We start from the raw sequence: 18102 nt of genomic DNA, 5'->3' as shown, positions 1-18102 counted from the left end.
GCGTGCTAAGTTGCGATCTCTCTGCTTTTAAGGCATTCCCGTTTACTCTGTCAGCTTCCAATTCATGTGCTGGAGCACATCCTTGGAATGAGCTGACGCAGTTGGTGGCAGTGTCTTTTGCTCTGAGAGAGTCTAGAGGAAAAAAACCCAAGACTTCATTTACTTTTGAAGTGTAACTCCCATTATAGCTGCAGCTTATGCTTGCCTGGGTTCACGTAGGCATTTCCTGAGGACAAGTTTCCCTGCACAGGTAGTTGCCACTCCAGGCTCTGCTGCAGTACCTTTGAGCTGATTTCCATCTCTTCTTTCCACAGGTGGAGAGAGACTTTGAAAGGGAATATGGAAAGCTTCAGCAGTAAGTATCAACCACACTGGTAAAACAGGAACAGTAGCATACTTCTCTGTTGTGCCCTCTTACTGCGTCTTCCCAGGAAATTTTAGCCAGTTATGCTCTTCCCAGCAAATCGCTCACTGCCCTGTAATTTCTAATTCTTCAGAGTTTCTCTGGTGGCTGGGTGTTCAAAGGTGTCCTAAGAAGTATTTGCAGTGGGGTTGAGGTTTGCAGATTATGGCAGCTCTAAAGTAAAGAGTGTAAAATTGCCAGAAAACTGTGGGGTTACCGAACAGCTCAACACCTCAGAGGACAAGTATTGGTTTTACCGTACTGACTGTGTCGCATAAGCTCACACTTATCATCTGGAAGCATTTGGCTTTACCATTTGTGGTAAGTGTGAGGACTTAAGAAAATATGTGACTTTGAATAAGAGATCACAAACTTGAAAAGGTTGAAAACCATCTGAAAACAACCAGAAAAGGTTGAGCAGCACTGAACTTCATAGAGCCTTGCCTGGATATTTTTAACTCATAACAGAAGCCAGCATATTCAGCCCGTAAATGATTTGTTGCACGTATGATACACTTCGGTTTGTTTCTTTCCAAGATTCAGACTTTGCCTTGTTCTCCCATCTTTCAGATTGGAAGATCAGACCAAAAAACTTCAGAAGGATATGAAGAAAAGCACAGATGCAGACTTGGGTATGTAACTGTAGGATACATAGACTGTGAACTTGGCCACAAAGAGATGAAGTGACTTTCTCAAGATCACATGAGTAATCTGTGACAAGTCTGGAAAACAAATCTAGATCTCAGTCCCACTCAGTTTGCTTAGTTACAAGGCCATCTGCATGAGGGCTGCTGAGCAGTATCTCAACCGAGGGAACAGAAAGTATGTTACGGGCATAGTCCCTATCTCTTGAGCTGTGGCTTGCTGTGTGGCCTTGGACAAGTCACTTTCTTTGCCTCAGTTTCTGCAGCTGAAAAAAAGGAGTAATTATTCCAGTTCTCATGTTTGACAGGCAGGAGCAGTCTCCAGCTGAGCCTATTGTGTCGAGCAGTGCATATTCACCTACTTCAGTCGAGGGCATCTTATGCAATCTGAAGCCCAAGGAAGGTGGGACGAGGCTTTGGGGGGGTCTGCAGAGCACCACGTAGGCATTGATGTACGTGTTCGGCGTACGAACTGCTGACCTAGCAGCTCTCATTCAGGAATAACCCTGCTCGTTCCCTTGGTGGCTGCTTGCCTTGGCTTGACCTCGTGGCAGTGGGCGATGTAGGAAGCAATAAACAAGTCATCTCTGCGTGTACCGCCGCAGCTGCCTGCTGCTGCCTGCGCGGGGTGACATCTGCCCTGCAGGTGTCCTGTCCCAAGGCACGGCAGCCCCTGCCCGCTCCATTCATAGCTTCTCTAGTAGGAAACCGGTGTGACCGCACCACGTGGCGCGGGCTTTAAACGAAGATGGGAGAGAGGAGATGGAGCGATCTGGTGGAGGGGAGCTGGGAGAAGTGGATTCGGTGGATGCCGGTTATTGAACCGAGCAGGGCAGCCTGCAGAAACATGCAGCAAAGAGCTGTTTTAAACACAGATGGCTTTTCTCAGCATGTGGTTTGGAGTAGTCCCTATTTGTACTGGGCCCCCACAGCTCCGGAGCCAAGGCAGATGCACCAGCGCAAACAGGTGTGGGCTGGACTGGTCCAACACTCATCTCGTGGGAGTTTGGTTCACAGAGGGGCAGGGGAGTGGGAAGGAGCCCCACCGGGCCCTTTGCCAGCGGGAGGGCTGGCAAATTTGGGGCTTCCCATGATACAGGCTCTCACCTGTGTGTATGTGTGTGTGCATGCTCGGATATTGCCAGACATAAACACGGATCCCGGCTCTTGCCTGCGCTCTCCCACTGTTCCCAGCACAGTGCTGGCACATGCGCGTGCTTGCACAGGGAGAGTGGTGGGAAAGGCACCAGTAACCGGTGCTGCCAGGACTTCTTTCCAGGGTGAAAACTGCCCTTTCTGGGGACTCTGGTCATTGTCAGGGATCCTTGGTAAGTTTTTCCTTGTTAAGGATTCCCCTCCCCTCCCTTGCAGTGGGCGTTGTTTATATGGAGCATTTCAAGTCCCAGAGGAGCTGTGGGAGGACTTTCTTTTTCCGTTCTGCTACATGGCAGAGTCACAAATGAGCCTTGGCCAGATCCAGTAAGATCTGATTTCTCATTTAAAGGCATGAAATCATGAGTGTAAGGGAAGATTTTGAATGTGGTCTGGTGAGGGATGGGTGAAGGAAAAGGAGGTAGATCGGATCGAGCACTGAGGACTGCTTTCCTCACCTGGCAGTGCCCATTCCCGAGAGGAGGTAGCTGTGCTTGCTCAGCCAACATCCAGCCCCCATATCCGACGAGGATGGCAGTGTATCAGCGTTGTTGTGTCCTCCTGAGTGTCTTATTTCTTCCACTGTACCTCTGTGCCGAGGGGGTTGATTATTCACTGCCTGCAAACACTCCCTAGCAAACTGGACCTGGTGGTTTGAGTCTCCACCTTCTGCCAAAAAAGACTCGGCTCAGAACAAGACCGATTCCTCAGTCTGCACGAAAATGTTCCTGCGAGGCTCGGCCGCTGCCCTGCCAGCTGCAGCAGCGTGGCTGGGAACAGGGTATGGGTTATTAGCAGTGCTCTCTGTACTGTGGCAGATCACTAACCCCCTTCCCCACCCTCTTTCCAAACAAAATACGATCTTAAGGAACAGGAGGATGTTCTTTAATGGGAGACAAAAGTTCTCCTTTTGAACTGAGGTGCAGGTGGATCACCGTGGCTCAGTTTTGCTCTCTGGAGCGTGCCTGGCTGTTCTCCACTACTTTTATCACGATTCAAACAAGCAGTGGCTCTCTAAAATCACTGCCTTTAATTGGAGTCACATCCCTCATGCTTTATGAGCGAAGTGCAGTACAGACCCTCCTGAAGCCCACCCCAAGGGGCAGGCGATGCTCTCCTCTCCTCTCCCACGTCAGCAGTGTGCCTGTTGAGTTTGAAGAGGGGGCTCACCATCGGGCACGTGGAGGTGGGACCAGGGGATGCCCTCCCCAGGTCCCGGCTCCCTGCACACCAGTGGGGACACAGCCTGTGCCGGGGTCCGCAAAGCTGCCTCGAGAACCATGGAGCCCACCGTGGCTGCTTTTTCAGAGCCGTACAGGTCAGGTCGGTGATGCAGGGGAAGTGCCTGGCCCAAAGTCTTGCTGAATGTGCCTGAAAAAGCCCAGTTTCTGGCCTCCCGGCATGACCCTGCTACTCGCAGCAGCTCCCCTTGCTACAGTACACTTTCAGTCTTCTCCTTATGAAGGGAAACTAATTTTTCTTCCAGCTGAAGGAGTTCTGCCATTCTTAACTCCATCCCATTTTGGCACAAATCCTTCCTCAGATGTGGTCACACATATGGATTATATCCCATCTGTTTAAAGGTTTAAATGCCTAAACCCTTAATGTTTGGATAATAGACGGATACGGTAGCTTTGTTATTCCGTAGTTAGCGTCTCGTTCAGCATTGAGCTTCCCAGCTATTTAGCTTCTGAGCTCTCTGTATAATTGTGTGTAACCTTTAAATCAGAATGTTTAACCCCTTGATTTATGATCTTAAGCCCCATTATTCAGATGACTTTAACTTTTAATATCTGAGTGAGTACAGTAGGAGTCTTTCCAAAGCTCATCTGTAGCACGGCTCAAGCATCTGGCTTTCTGATCTTAAACTGGAATAACTTCCAGCAACAGTGCTGACGAAAAAGAACATTTTTTTTTAGTACCCATGACTTTTTTTTTCTTCTTTATTCCCGTTTATATTGATGCTTGCCTTTTTATTAATCTTTTTTTCCATTCTGTACCTTAGCTATTTTCTTGCTCTTTTATAGTGGTCCCTGATTTAATTTTCCCTTTGAAGACCACGTGTTTGGATAGGAAGAGAGATGTGTCTGATGGAAAACAAGCAAAAGTGCTCAGCAAGACAGGAACTGAAGCCCGTCAGAGTGTGACCTGGTGTTTCTGGATTTCTTGGTGGCAGTCTCAGGGTCTGAAAAGACTTCAGCCTTTGCATTTTCCCCTGGCTTGTGGGGTTGGTCTCCACAGGCAGAAAATTTAGGCTCATTGAGGGAAAGTGCTTAGCCAGCTTGCGTCTCTGCTGCTTGTGTAGTGCCTATTTTGAGAGTAAAAGAGAAACCTCGTCTTCCAGTCCTGTCAGTCTGGTCCTTTTCCACCAGCACTAAATCCACTTCAAATATATATTTTTGTAAAGCCATTTGAAAGACTTAATGGACTGTGATTTTTCTCATTGTGGAAGAGCTGTAGTGAGACTGAGAGTGACACTTAATAGTCTGTCGAGAAAAGACATACAAAAAAAACACATCTACATTTTTTTAAGAGAACAGTGCTTTTGTTAGTCTGGTATTATTTCTGGCAACATCACAAGCTGTACATTGGAGTGGTTCAGACTTACTTATATAAAAACAGTTCTCTGGGTGTTTACGTGAATGAATTGGTGGCTCTTCCCTTCTTTTCTCTCAACCACCAGTGAATGTCTCCTGGAAAGTTGTGCTAAACCCCCCCTCGGTGGCTGAGGTCCCCGATTTTTGCCCATGGTCACCCTCTGCAGATGCAGGTGCCAGCCCTGGCAATGAGGGGTTGTGTGGCTGTCCCACCAGGCAGCCGCTGAGACCTGACCCTCTCTGCTTTCCTTTGTATGCTCCTGTTGCTCACAGCCATGTCCAAGTCGGCTGTCAAAATCTCTTCGGACCTGTTGTCTAACCCCTTGTGTGAACAGGAGCCCAGCTTTCTGGAGATGGTCACAGCCTTCGACACAGCGATGAAGAGGATGGACTCTTTCAACCAGGAGAAGGTGAATATGGGTTTGGCTGAAGAAGGGGAGAGCGGGGTGTGCTGGGGTGCTGGTGGTATCTCGCCCTTCCAGACAGATCCTCCTTCCCTTTTTGTCATCATCTCCAAGATGCTTCCCACACGAGTTTCTCTATAATCTTACTCCTCTTCTGACTCTGGTTGTGCTGGGGATTTCAGCTCATCTGGAGCACATGGGAGAAGTTTTCTGTTTTTTGGTTAAGGGGCATTGTGGTTGTGCTCAGAAACCCACATCATTCTATGGTAGGCACCATGCAAACGTGTCGTTGTGCAAACAGGGTTTTTCAACAAGCCTGACATATTATCATCCCTTTTGCTTTCAACAGGTGAATCAGATCCAAAAGACAGTCATAGAGCCTTTGAAAAAGTAAGTACCAACATTGTCTTGTGAGCCATATCGAGTGTTTGTCATAACCGTGTACTTTAGGGAAGTGTATCATCAAAAGAGATGTTGTCAGGTTAGAAATCAGCCCTTCCTAAAGAGGTTATAGTTCACATCCCTGTGACAAAATGGCATCCCTCCTTGCTTTACAGCTGGGGCATGGAGAGGTGGGATGGTTTAGCTGAGTCCATACTCTTGTTCTGTGGCAAGGGTGAAGACCGCTTGTGTCTTAGCCTGCCAGATGTCTTCAGCTGTACTCTAAAGAACACCTGAGATGAGTAATACTGAATGCATGAAAGCATTCAAGTTGTCTCCATTGATGCATTGGTTACTACCAACACCTTGCTCCAGCGGATGGACAAAAATCGACTGGGGAGCTCCCCTGTGGGCAGCAGGCACAGACAGTGCCATCCAGCCCAGGGTGGTGAGCGGTTGGTTGTTTGAACAAAAGTTTCTTTCCTTTGGAAGTTTTCTAAATAAAAAAGTAGAAGCTTGCTTTTAGTGAAAGTTCTCTCGTGTTTATAAATAATACATCCATGCAGGGAAGAAAGAGATGTTACAGGGCCATCGTAGCTAGACAGTGAGCAGGTTGGAATTATGGACAGAAAAACCCCAGCATCACCCATCCCGGGCTGGTAACTGATCCAGGACGGGATATCTCAGACCCTGGAGAAAGTCTTGCAAAACCCTGCAGGAAAAGCTTCACACCATGCGTGGTCTGAAGGGGCAGCGTGGTGTGCACGTGGAGGGGAGCCCACTGCAGAGTCACGCCAAGAGCCACCTTGTCACCGGGAGGAGAGGTGGCAGGGAGCGTGCCGGAGCTGGACCTCACTCCAAACTGTGCCCGTCCGCAGGTTGCACGGCTTGGAAATAAATTCTTATTGGAGAGTGAGAGCCGGAGCTGTTGACAGTATCGTTCTAGTAGCAGGTTTCCATATTTTCCTCCATTCCTTGCTAACTGGTGCCGTACGGTGCGTCAGTACTCAGTTATGCCTCGGTACCATGGCAATTTTGTCACCTAGGTCTCATCTGGTGCAGTTCCCCTCTGTCTGCACAATTTCCACTGGCGTTAGCAGCCATTACCAGTGTCACAGGCTGTACCCCCTGAACATTTAAGGAGTGCTTCAGTTGCTATACCAAATGTCTTCTGAAATCCTGAGATTTGCTATTTTGTTACAAGAACAGAGCAAGCGAGCGAAAATAAAATAAAATTACTTTAATATGACAGTAAGTGTTGCAAATTGCTGAATAACAATTTTAGTTTAGGTTTGACACAGGGTGGTTTTTTTAAGTTGTTGTTTCTGCCCAAATCTGAGAGTAAAATCTCATATACCACTTAGTGCATGAGGTTACAGTGTGTTTCTCTCTGGGGTGTGTTTGGTGAGTCAAGTTTTACCTTGGTCATCTATCCATGACCAGAAATTATTGATTATTTAGGGAAAAGAAAAATGAAGAAAGAAAGAAAGAAAGAAAGAAAAAAAATCCCAGGCTTGTGCTGTGGAATTGTGTTGCTTATTATCTAGATTGTCCTCATGAAAGATACATTAACTTTTTCTTCCGGCATTCTGTTAAAATTGGAAGAAGGGCTTGCGTCTCTGAAATCTTTATGGTTTTTTTCCCCAAGTTGTGTTAGTTGATGAAATGAAAGATAATACCTTTCCCTGCAAACCTTGCCTTGTGTTTTAAACCCTGGGCAGTGTATGGGGCTGTTAATTAAAGACAATAAAGCCATTTCCACGTCACCGACGTCTTATTCTGCGTTTATGCAGTGTTTAGCTGCTGGTCTAGATGCTGTTGTAGCACAGACAGTACAGAAGGGAAAGAACCCTTTCCTGTTGCTTTAGGTTTGAGGCAGCTATGCAAGATCACGTTATATTATTCCTGTTGTAGGGAAACATTGGGGAAATAGCAGAGTCTTGCAGGACATGGGGGCAGTTAGTTTGTTCCTCCTTGGCACCAGCACAGTGCCCGGGAATGCATCTCTTAAGGTGTAACGCTCAACTCACTGGTTATCAGTCCAGTCCTGTGTTTACTTCAGCATCCTGGCTGCTTTCCAGTCTTGGCAATTCTCTCAAACTTCCTAAATTTCCATTGAACTTGAATATGGTATTTTTTCCCTTCCTGCCCTTTGGCACCTGCAAACAGTTGCTGTGTGCTCTTAAACAGCTTATGTTTCATGCTCGGAGAGGCTGCATCTCCAGGCCGAGCAAAAAATGTTCCTTTCGTTCCCTCTTTCTGACTCTCCGCAAGTGTAGGTACGTTCATGGCCGAGTCGTGCAGCCAGGAACATTTCTAAGGAGCCCAAGGGTCCATTTTGAGGCTAATGAGATGCAGGAGAGAAATGCAGAGCTTGCATCTTGCCTTGTCCTGCTGGCAGATAAACCCCAGCAACATTTCTAGGATAAAAGTTTCAGATTAATGAAAGCTGCCTTGAGGAGCTCTTCTTATTTCCAGTTAGGTATTGCTTCCCCTCGCAGAGACAGTCCTCCCTAGCCTCTCCCAAACTTGCTTTGACCTAGAAAAAGGCTTTTGCTACAACAGCTGCACTTTATTACATCTTCACTGGTGGTCTTTTATAGTTTATTAGCCAAAGAAACAGATAAGTATAATCCAGGCAATTATCATTAGTGGTAATATATTGTAATCAGAGGCACATGTGCAGTAAAATCTCCATTCAGTTGTCCAGGGATAGTAGGTTTCAGACAAATATTGGAGAATTTGTTAAACCACGTGGAAGAAAGCAGTAGTAGATTTAGAGGGGGGTGGAGGCTCGTATTGTTTAAATCCTTCTGCTTCTGGGGATGTAGGGTTATTCAGAGTTTTGCTTTTTGAGCCCCAAGAAGCCCTTGGCTGGGACTCACTCATTTAACTTCAGGGAAGGAGCAAAGCTCTAGTGAGAATGTTGCATATTTCAACATGTGGGTTGGGCAAGGAGCTGGGGTGGCTGGGAAAGGTCAGGAGGGATCTGCTCTCCTCTTTGGGAGATGCCTGCATAAATTCACACCAGATTGGCGGATTTGGGGCAAGGCGGGAGAAAAACAGCTGGTTTTTACTTCAATCTTCCAGTTCTTCACTCAGGCTCGGGTGAGCAGCGAGGTGTATTGGCTGGATCAGGGATCGGTGGTAGACTGTGTAGTGTCATCTTAGTATTACATATTGTGTGTCAGTATTTAAGGAAGGAAGCAGCTTAAATAAGCCAGGTGGTTTGGAGATTCATGGGCTTTAATGCCTTTCACGTTTGGAGCCGATTTTCAGTGCCGCAGGGTCTCAATTTAACAAACTCAAGCTGTCTGAACCTCTCTGAGCGTCGGGATGTCCTGGTCATGGTGGCACGGTACCATCCCCTCGGCTCGGAGCGTGGTCCTGCTCCTGCAGCCGAAACCGAGGGGCTGCTGCAGGACCCGGAGAGGCTTTGGCAGGGGTGACACAACGGGTGCTGTCAGCCGGGGCTTGGGTGTCGGCACAGTGGCAGGTCCCAGAGGTGCGATCCAGGAGCCGTTCGCAGCAGATTGATGTATAAAATCAATCAATCAGGGTTGTATGTCAGCAAATATCTGCTGGTGATAGCAACCGGTGCTTGGCATCCATGGAGCGGAGGTTCTTCTTCTTCTTTTTCTTCTTCTTCTTCTTTTTCTTCTTCTTCTTCTTTTTCTTCTTCTTCTTCTTTTTCTTCTTCTTCTTCTTTTTCTTCTTCTTCTTCTTTTTCTTCTTTTTTTCTTTTTCTTCTTTTTTTCTTCTCCTTTTTCTTCTCCTTCTTTTTCTTCTCCTTCTTTTTCTTCTCCTTCTTTTTCTTCTCCTTCTTTTTCTTCTCCTTCTTTTTCTTCTCCTTCTTTTTCTTCTCCTTCTTTTTCTTCTCCTTCTTTTTCTTCTCCTTCTTTTTCTTCTCCTTCTTCTTCTTCTCCTTCTCCTTCTTCTCCTTCTCCTTCTTCTCCTTCTTCTTCTTCTTCTTCTTCTTCCCATAACCCTGCCATTAACGTGAACTCCCGAGCTGGATTTCCTCCCCGGCAGCCGAAGCAGATAACCGGCCATGAGCAGCCCCAGGGGTGCCGGGGACCGGAAGCAGGAAAAGCCGCTTTCATGTCCTTAACGAGCCCCTAATGAGGATTTCGTGCACAAAGCTAGCCACATGGCTGCCTGGCCCCCTCCCGCCGCGCGCGGGGCGCTCAGCCTAATCCCCAGCTCGCTGCTTTTTTGTACCGTCGTCTTCGTTTCTGTTCCTTTTCGCTCTAGTCGGAAGGGCTGGTTTTAATTTCCCCCTTCCTGGTGGGTGGATGGGCCCACGACGGACGTGTGGGCACGGGCTGAGGAATGGCAGGCATCCCCCAACATAGCCCAGATGCTTCGGCCTCGCGCTGAGCCATCCTTGTGCCTCTCCAAACTTCCTCCTCGCCTCATCCACCGTCGCTTTCTTTTGCATCTGATGCTCCCCAGCTCTGGTATTCCTTTTTCTCCTCTCCGGTGCCAGCCGTAGATCCTGTCCGCTTCCTTTGGCTTTCGTTATCCAAGCCGTTGTCCCTAAAATAATGCCGTAGGGAAGAGCGCATGTGCATGCTGGCCCGGTCCAGCTCACAGGGCTGCCAACAAGTCCTTGAGACACCGACAAATGGGGAGAAATAAAGATTTTACCGTTATTTTTCCCTGTGCCAAAGCCCTAGCACCTCTTTCTCATTGCTGACACTACAAATGGGGGCTGGAGGAAGGCGCAGGGCGAGCAGAGGGGATGCATTGGGGCGGGTGGCAGGGACAGAGAGGAAGAGGAGAAGACGGGCTGGTCGGGGACCTTGCTGCAGGCGGGGAGGTGACAGGATGGTCCCGCTCCTCGAGCATCCCCGCAATGAGCCGCTCGCTGGGCTTGCCAGCAGCCTTCCACCAGAGAGGGAGAGAAGTTTTCAATTTTCAAGCACCAGACTTGTCAGCTGGGCTGACTAACGAACGAATCTGGCAGTGATGGGAATCCTGGTGGTACTTTTATCTTCCGTGGCAGTGTCTATCCAGCCCTGTCCTTTAATTACGGGAAGCTGATGGGAGGCTGGCGTGGAGACGAGGTGGCAACATGATTTATAATTCAGAGAATCGGGTGATTTATATTTTTTTTCCAAGGCTAAACTGTCATCCTAAGAGGAGTTCACCGGTACGTTCCCCCTCTCCCCCCGCAGCAGCGGGGAGACAGTAATTTGTATTTTCTTTTAGTTATCCCTGCGTATCTCCCCTCACCTGCTCCTCTTAAGCTGCCTGTACTGTAATCCCCTCTCAGCAGCCTTGCCTAAAAAGTGACAGGGAACAACGGCGGCTTATTCTGCAAGCTGCTTTTGTGGCGGGGGCTCTAATGCCCTGTGCTGCTGTTTTACCTTCACTCCTGCTCTGTGCTTTTAGCACCGTACCCACCAAATTTTCTTTAAGTCGGCTTCAATTTTCTTTGCTTTGTATTAAAAAAGAAAGTATCGAGTAACAGAGGGCGGTCCTGGGGATTTGTGAGTGGTTACGGCTGTCAGACCCTCTCATCCCCTACAAAAGCAGGGTCTGGGTGGAGCGTACGAAGGAGGATGGTGATGGGCTTATCAATAAATACCCACATCTGCTATAGGGCTTTTCATCTGTGCTTCTCGGAGCCCTTTGCAGCAGGAGGAATCATTGCCCTTGCTCCATGTGCAGGGGGGCATGGATGGGTTTGCTTGTGAGGCTTCCCTGGTCCTGCTAAAATGCTAAAATTCTGGGTTTAGTTGTTCAGACTTCATTTCCAGAGTGGCTAATACTGTTTGGGTGTTGTTTACCACCCATGGCACTAACGAAAGTCCTCATCCCTTGTCTGCTGGCACCATGGCTGTGATACTTAGCTGAAGGCTTCGGAACACATTTGAGATCCTCGTAGGGTTGTTCTTGCAGGGCCTGGGAGACTGAGGGATGTGTTTGTGGATGGCAGCAGCTTCGGGAGGCTCTGTAGATGGCCTTTCTGCCAGGCTTTCCACGGGGAGCATTTGTAAATAACATGCATGAGATATTTGTGAAGACACTGGGGTGACGTGAAATGCAGCAGTTTATTAAGTCATCGGAATAACTTGGCAGTGGCGGGAGCCCCTATCACCCTTCACGGGTGTTTACCACCCCTGGCACTTGGCTTGAGATCGTATTTCTGTACACACGGGGAGAAAAAAAATGGGCAGGACTTCAATGGGGGCAAGAAACCCTCTTCTCTCTGAACTCCAGGGGAATTTCAGAGCTGCTGGGTTAATATGGAATTCATATGGAGTAATTCCTTCAGGAGCCAGAGGCAGCTTCGCCTCAATCCAGATCAGTCCAAGGAAGGAGCATCCTTCCCTGCTTGAGCTAAGCTAATCCTGCGTGAAAATTAAACCAGGTGACTCACAGGGAGAGCTCGGTCGGCACGGGAAGAGCTCGGTTGGCACGCTGGCGGGGTCTGGAGGAGCCACGGCTGGCCCGGTCCTTTCTGCTGGTGCCAGCGGTGAAGGACCACCGCACCGAGACAACCTCAGCTGCCACGTGGCGTTTTGCAAGTGACTTCTTAGAAATCCTCATGCCGCTTCGCTTCTTGGCTCCGGCTGCTCAGCAGAAACTCAAGTGGGTTTCAACTTTGCTGCTCACAGCCCTTAAAACCCCTCGAGCATCTCGGGGGGTGGTTCGAGCCCCTCGCGCGCATCCCTCAGCAACCCATCGCTTAACGCTGATGTTTTCCAGCACCCAGGCTGGAGCTCGGGACACCCAGAGCCGGGTGGCTGTGCCCAGCACGGCTGCGGATCCGGGGAGCCAGTTTGGTGCATTGTGTTAATGGCAGCTTGTGGAGCTGAGCCGCCCCTCCCTCTCTCTGAAATGCAGTGTATAATCTATGCATTAAAAGTCCTTGTGAGACAGTAGTTGCTGTGCCTACACAGTAACAGCCTCTTCAGATCCAGCGCTGTAGATATTTTTTTAAAGTGCTGCTGGAGTACAGTGTCCTTCCATTACGGGCTGCAAAATCACACTAAGTTGATACTAGGAACAAAAAGGGGGAAAAAAAAATAAAAATCAAGCCTTATTCCTTTTTGAAACCAGATTTAACTTCAAAGTAAATGGAAACTGTGTCGCTGATCGTCTTCTGTGTTCTCACTTGCTGCATTTCTGAGCTAAAGGGTTCACTCTTCCCCTGCGGTAGCGAGTTTGTAAGATGTAAATGGCTGCGTGCTAATTCTCTGGTGTCTCATGGCTCTTCTAATGTACGAGCACCGTGGAAGTGCCGAGCATGAGAGAATGTGGAAGAGAAAGGGCTAAAAAGCTGGGCCATCAGAAAAACGCCATTGAAAAACTAGTGTTGGGTGCCAGCACAAGGCTTAGCATTTTTGAGGCATCTTCTTGATAAGCGTTTTCCAAGAGTTGATGGATGCGCGGGCAATGATGGCCACATCCAGGCCACGCTGGTGGCTTGGCAGCCCCGGAGGGGACAGCCACGGCTCAGCATTTGGTGCGCAGCCTCCCTGCAGACCGGAGAAGGGAGGATTTCCCAGCCCCGGGCCATCTCCTCCGATGTTTCCCAGGCCCGGAGGCACATGGTGGAGGAGCAGCGTGTTGCGGAGGAGCAGCCCCTGCAGTCCTTAGCGAGCTGCAACTTGCTCCTGCCCTGCTTTCGGGTCCGACGCGGAGAGGCAAGAGGCTGTGTGTCATTACCAAACCTCCCCCCATCAGGGATATAACACGAAAATAAAGCCGAGAGCCGCTGGCCTGACGGGAACCTTCCTTTCCATTGCCAGCTCATTAATAATTGGGAGAAATTTCTGCAGAAGCTGCAACCGCAAGCTGCTGACATTAAGTGTGCGCCATTGGCAAAGGACGTCTGTGCTTTTATACCGAGGTGACCTCCCAACCTGGGTACCCCCTTCCCTTCCTCCTTGCGGTCCTCACTGCCCGTCCCTATTTCCCTAGCCCTCTCACGGCGTATTTTTGGACCTTATGTAGAGGGAGGAGGTATTTTAGCAGCAGCCCAGAGCCCAGGAGATGGTGAATCCGCGCTTGGAGCCCGGTGCAGCCAGGACGTGTAAGGCACCGCGGCATTTAAATATAATGGGGAGCCGTGTGTGAAGGTTACCATAAAAAGCAATGTCAGGGCAGCAGCATCTGATCCGCGCGCGGGCAGCTGGGCGGCAGGGTGACGCTGGGCGAGCTCCCTGATGACTTTTGCAGGTTGCTCCTCATGCCGCGGCCCCAGCTGCAATAGTCTCTCGCGATAGTCTCGGTCAAGAGGGAGAATATCACGGTGGTGAGCAGATGAGAGCCCTGCACGCACCGGCCCTGGCTATCCTCGGCCAGCAGGATTGCAAGAACACATCCCCGGTTCACCATCTCAGTGAGGGATGCTTGAACACAAATGCTTGAACACAAATATTTCCCCTTCCCCCTCGCTTATGGCATTTGCCCTTTGCAAACGGGTAAGGCTCAGGGACAAAAGCTTTGCCTCTACACCCGCTGGTCCGGCACATTAGCACCCTCCAGGGCGAGCACGGCAGCGGAAAATGAGGTTTTAACAGGGGATGGAGCGGCTGTGCAGGGCTGCGAACGCCCGTGGTTTTGTTTGAACCTGAATGTCTCTGTATTAGCCCTGCATCTGATTACATCTAAAGCAAATTACAGTCATAAAGTGAGATTTGTGTTTTTCTTTTTGCTAATGTGCCCCCCAGCCTGGATTATAGGAGGGGTTTTTTTTCAATTTAAAGAGATGGGAAAGCTGTTTGCTTGCCTCTCGGAAGTGAAAATCATCACCAGGCTGTTCAGACACATTTTTCATGACCGGTTCCTGACCTTGGCCCCCCAAAATGACCCTATAATTTATGGAGGTTAAATTAATATATCTGGAGGTAGTGTGACCCATTTCATAAGAACCTATAGCCCAGCACCGGCGCAGTCCCCACCAGTATAATTTGATTTACTGAAATTTGGGAGACAAGAGCAATGCTCCAGTTTCTGGCTTTCCCTCTTCTGTCGTGTTCAAAAATATTCTCTCTTGTCTTTGCCGTCAGATGTTCATGTTTCCTCAATTTGTAACACATTTTAATAATATGAATCTTCCTGTAGCCTGGCTAATTGTTGGCTGCTGTTAATCCTTCTGTGTGGGGTACAGAGCTCCTCTTCAGCTGGGCAAGCCTTGCTGTACAGCAGGCTGGGGTTTGCAACCCCAGAAATTGCCTGAAAAAGCAAAGTTTGCTATGGTTCAGATTTATTTTGCACTTCATATTTATTTTTTCCTGGACTTTTGATTCAGGTCCTCTGCCTGCTCATTCCCTTTCCAAATGTGGGGAAATAACACATTAGCTAACTCTGTATGGGGGAAAAGTCGTTTATTTTTCTCTCTTTGGTTTGCTCGGTGGAGTTAACAGCTTTGTTTTCTGCAGCAGCAGCTTCCGTCCCCCGTCCCAGATAAGGCAGCTCTCCATGTTCTTGAATACAGCAGCTGGAAGAGAGGAGGAAAACTGTTAAAAATAAAGAACTAATGGTAAAAGCATAAGGGCTGGCAGGAGAAGTCAGAAGCAGGTTGGGACCTTCAAAGTGCTTTTACCAGGCTTTGCAAAATTGGCTCGATTTTTATTATTATTATTTAAAAACACACCCTTCGACACATGAATTGACCTTCACAAAAATCCCCAAGCATGTGCTTCTAGCTCTCCTCTCAAACATTGTACCCTGGCAAGGCTTTGCAAATCTTTATATATAACTTAATCCTTTCTTCCAGTCTCCTGGAAGACTGCAATGAAAGCTTTTGTGTTTGGAATGGGCTTTGTTTAAACCCCTGGGTATTTTTGGTCTGAATCTTGAATTATTTGGGGACTTTCAGCTGGGGAGATTGCCTTGGATGCTGCATCCGACCAAGATATCCCACCCAAAACCCTTTCCCATCCTTTCACCAGGTTCAGCAGCGTGTTTCCCAGCCTGAACATGGCAGTGAAGAGACGGGAGCAAACACTGCAGGACTACAAGCGCCTGCAGTCCAAGGTGGAGAAATACGAGGAGAAGGAGAGGACCGGCCCCGTCCTCGCCAAGCTGCACCAGGTACCAAGATGCTCACAGACCCAAAACCCAAGCAGGGTCACCGGGAAAACTCGGGAAGAGCTTTTCTCTTGGCGTTTGACATCCATGCCAAGCCCCCGTGAAAGAAAACATTTTGGAAGGTTGTCTTTTATCGTTGTAAAATTGCCACGTAGGGCACTTGATAACAGAAACGTGAACTGGAGTGCTCAGCAGAGGGAAAGAGCCAGTTTTCCAAAACCAAAAAAATAAATGAAAATAAAATAAAAGCCACGGGAGCTGGGGATGCTCAGAGGAGCAGCCAGCGCTGAAGTCGAAGCATGGGGGCTTTCCCCCGACCTCCGTGTCGAGCAAGCAGCTGGATGGGAAAAGGGGAAGATCAGAGCGTTTCGAGGCTTTATGTTTGCCACCTGTTACAAAAATTCGTCTTGGAAAATTGCAGTAATTGGTTAACAGGAAGCTTTGCCAGATTCTTTTCTCTCTCCCAAATTTTAGCGAAATCATGATTTTTTTTTTAAAAATTAAATCTACACCAGCATTTCTCCCCAAATCTGTCGCTCCTGCAGAACATTACTTGATCCTTGAAGAAACAGTTGACTTTCTCGGCGTCAAAGAACATGTATTTTCTGATGACTTTCCGCACAAAAATTAAGTTTTGTGTTAAAGAATAGCCCTATCAGCCTTAACAAAAGAGACCTCCGATTTAATAGTAAGCAGCTTACTTCGCTTAGCCTCGGTGACTAAAGCTGTGGCTGGAAAAATGTGAATGCTTTTGTCCTGGTGATTAAGCAGGTTTTAGTTATTTAATTTTTTTCCCTTAATGAACTTCTGTGTGATCTAATTCCCCCCAAAAAAAGATCTTAACTAACCACTGCGTGAGCTTAAATGCCTGCAGGAGCCTTAAGCAATCCCGAACCCAGGGCATCCGAGAGGTCCACAGATTTGATGGAAAAATAGCGTAATCTCATCCAGGTATTTTTATTGAGCTGCAAATTTGCATCTTCCCTTCAGAGCTGTTTGCTCAAAGTCTTCTGCTGTTTGTTGCCCCATGTGAACTCCACCCCAGGAGTTTAAACACTCCTTGTATCATGACAGACAATGAATTTGCTCATTTGCCTCTCAGACCTACTTAAGCCTGATATGATTTAAGGCTTTGTCCATACCATCCCTCCAGCGTGCTGTCCCAGGGAGTGGGACCGGCGCCGTGGCTGGGCTCGGCTTGCCGGCTTTCTCCCACATCCCCCTCCCGTCGGAATGGCACCCGGATTAAGTGGCAGACTTGAACCGGTCTAATATTTCACAGCCCACCCCCTCCTGCCCTTTTCCACACCATCTCAGAGACGTTTCCCTTTCTCCCCACGCTTCTGTTTAAAGAAGCCAGTTGGATGCGCTGAGCTGAAGGTCACGGGCGAAAATGACGGTGGGGGCAGGATCCTGCGGCGATGCTCTCGGGAATCGCAGGGCGAGGGGACGTGGACGTGGCTGGGGATATCCTCCAGCCTGACTGAGCTTTGGGGCTGATTTTTGCCTCCGTTTTTCTGAAGGGGAGAAGACCAGCTGGCTCATGATCTCTGCAGCAGCCTCTCTAGGTGTCCCATGGCTTTCCCTATGGTCCAGGGTCAGAGCTTGAGTCCCACCAGGCTCCGTTAGCTGGTCACTTGGGTCCCACCAGGCTACATTAACTGGTCACTTGGGTCCCACCAGGCTCCGTTAGCTGGTTGCATGGGTCCCACCAGGTTCCACTGGATGGTCGTATGGGTCCCCGTTAGCTGGTTGCTGGTTGTCCTCGGGTTAAAGCAGAGCAGTCCACTGGCCTGGGGTGGCCTCTGTGCAGGTCTGCCCAAGGGAAGGGCATTTTCCCAGATGTCTGACTCCCCATCCTCTCTCCTTTCCCAGGCCCGCGAAGAGCTGAGGCCGGTGAAGGAGGACTTTGAAGCCAAAAACAAGCAGCTCCTGGAGGAAATGCCCAAGTTTTATAGCAGCCGCATCGATTACTTCAAACCCAGCTTTGAGTCGCTGGTCCGGGCGCAGGTGAGATGCTGTCCCCCATCTACCAGGCACTGCCAAGAGTCCCTTTGGTGGGCATCCTCGCTGCAGAGCATCCGGGGTCCCGCCTGGGTGTGAATGGCTCTTTGGGCAAGGTACCTTCTCGAGCTGAATATTATACACAGGTAACACACAGTACCTCCAGCAATTTAATTACCAAGTGGTGACAGGGCACGGGGAGCAGTGGTGGGACACTGGGCAGGTAACCATCGGACCTCGTCCTGGCAGAAGAGTGCGTTGGCATCTGCCAGTACCTGCGATGATGCGGTGGTGGCTGTCGGATAGAAAGGACAGCCGGAGGTGAGTTTTCACTCATTTGTATGGGTCTGCCTTGTATCAGGGACACTCCGGGTACATAGATGATGTCTTGTGCCACAAGGTTGCCTGTGTAATGCAGTTCAAGCCCTGGTTATACATTAGCCGCTGGCATTTGATGGCTTTATTTA

General features: G+C 48.9%; 1 protein-coding gene across 3 annotated transcripts in view; it reads left to right on the top strand.

The window, feature by feature from the left end:
* Positions 1 to 18102, top strand: part of BIN3 (bridging integrator 3) — a 41797-nt gene that overhangs the window by 17744 nt on the left and 5951 nt on the right. For all 3 annotated transcript variants that reach the window (XM_075043541.1, XM_075043540.1, XM_075043542.1), the window contains 6 exons: positions 315 to 355; positions 974 to 1035; positions 5070 to 5206; positions 5550 to 5590; positions 15493 to 15634; positions 17507 to 17641. In XM_075043541.1, the coding sequence (XP_074899642.1) occupies positions 315 to 355; positions 974 to 1035; positions 5070 to 5206; positions 5550 to 5590; positions 15493 to 15634; positions 17507 to 17641 (558 nt within the window). The remainder of the gene's footprint in view (positions 1 to 314; positions 356 to 973; positions 1036 to 5069; positions 5207 to 5549; positions 5591 to 15492; positions 15635 to 17506; positions 17642 to 18102) is intronic.

The sequence above is a fragment of the Buteo buteo genome, chromosome 12 (genome assembly GCF_964188355.1).
Source record: "Buteo buteo chromosome 12, bButBut1.hap1.1, whole genome shotgun sequence".
NCBI classification, from domain to species: Eukaryota; Metazoa; Chordata; class Aves; order Accipitriformes; family Accipitridae; genus Buteo; species Buteo buteo.
This window is presented reverse-complemented; position numbering and strand designations above follow the sequence as displayed.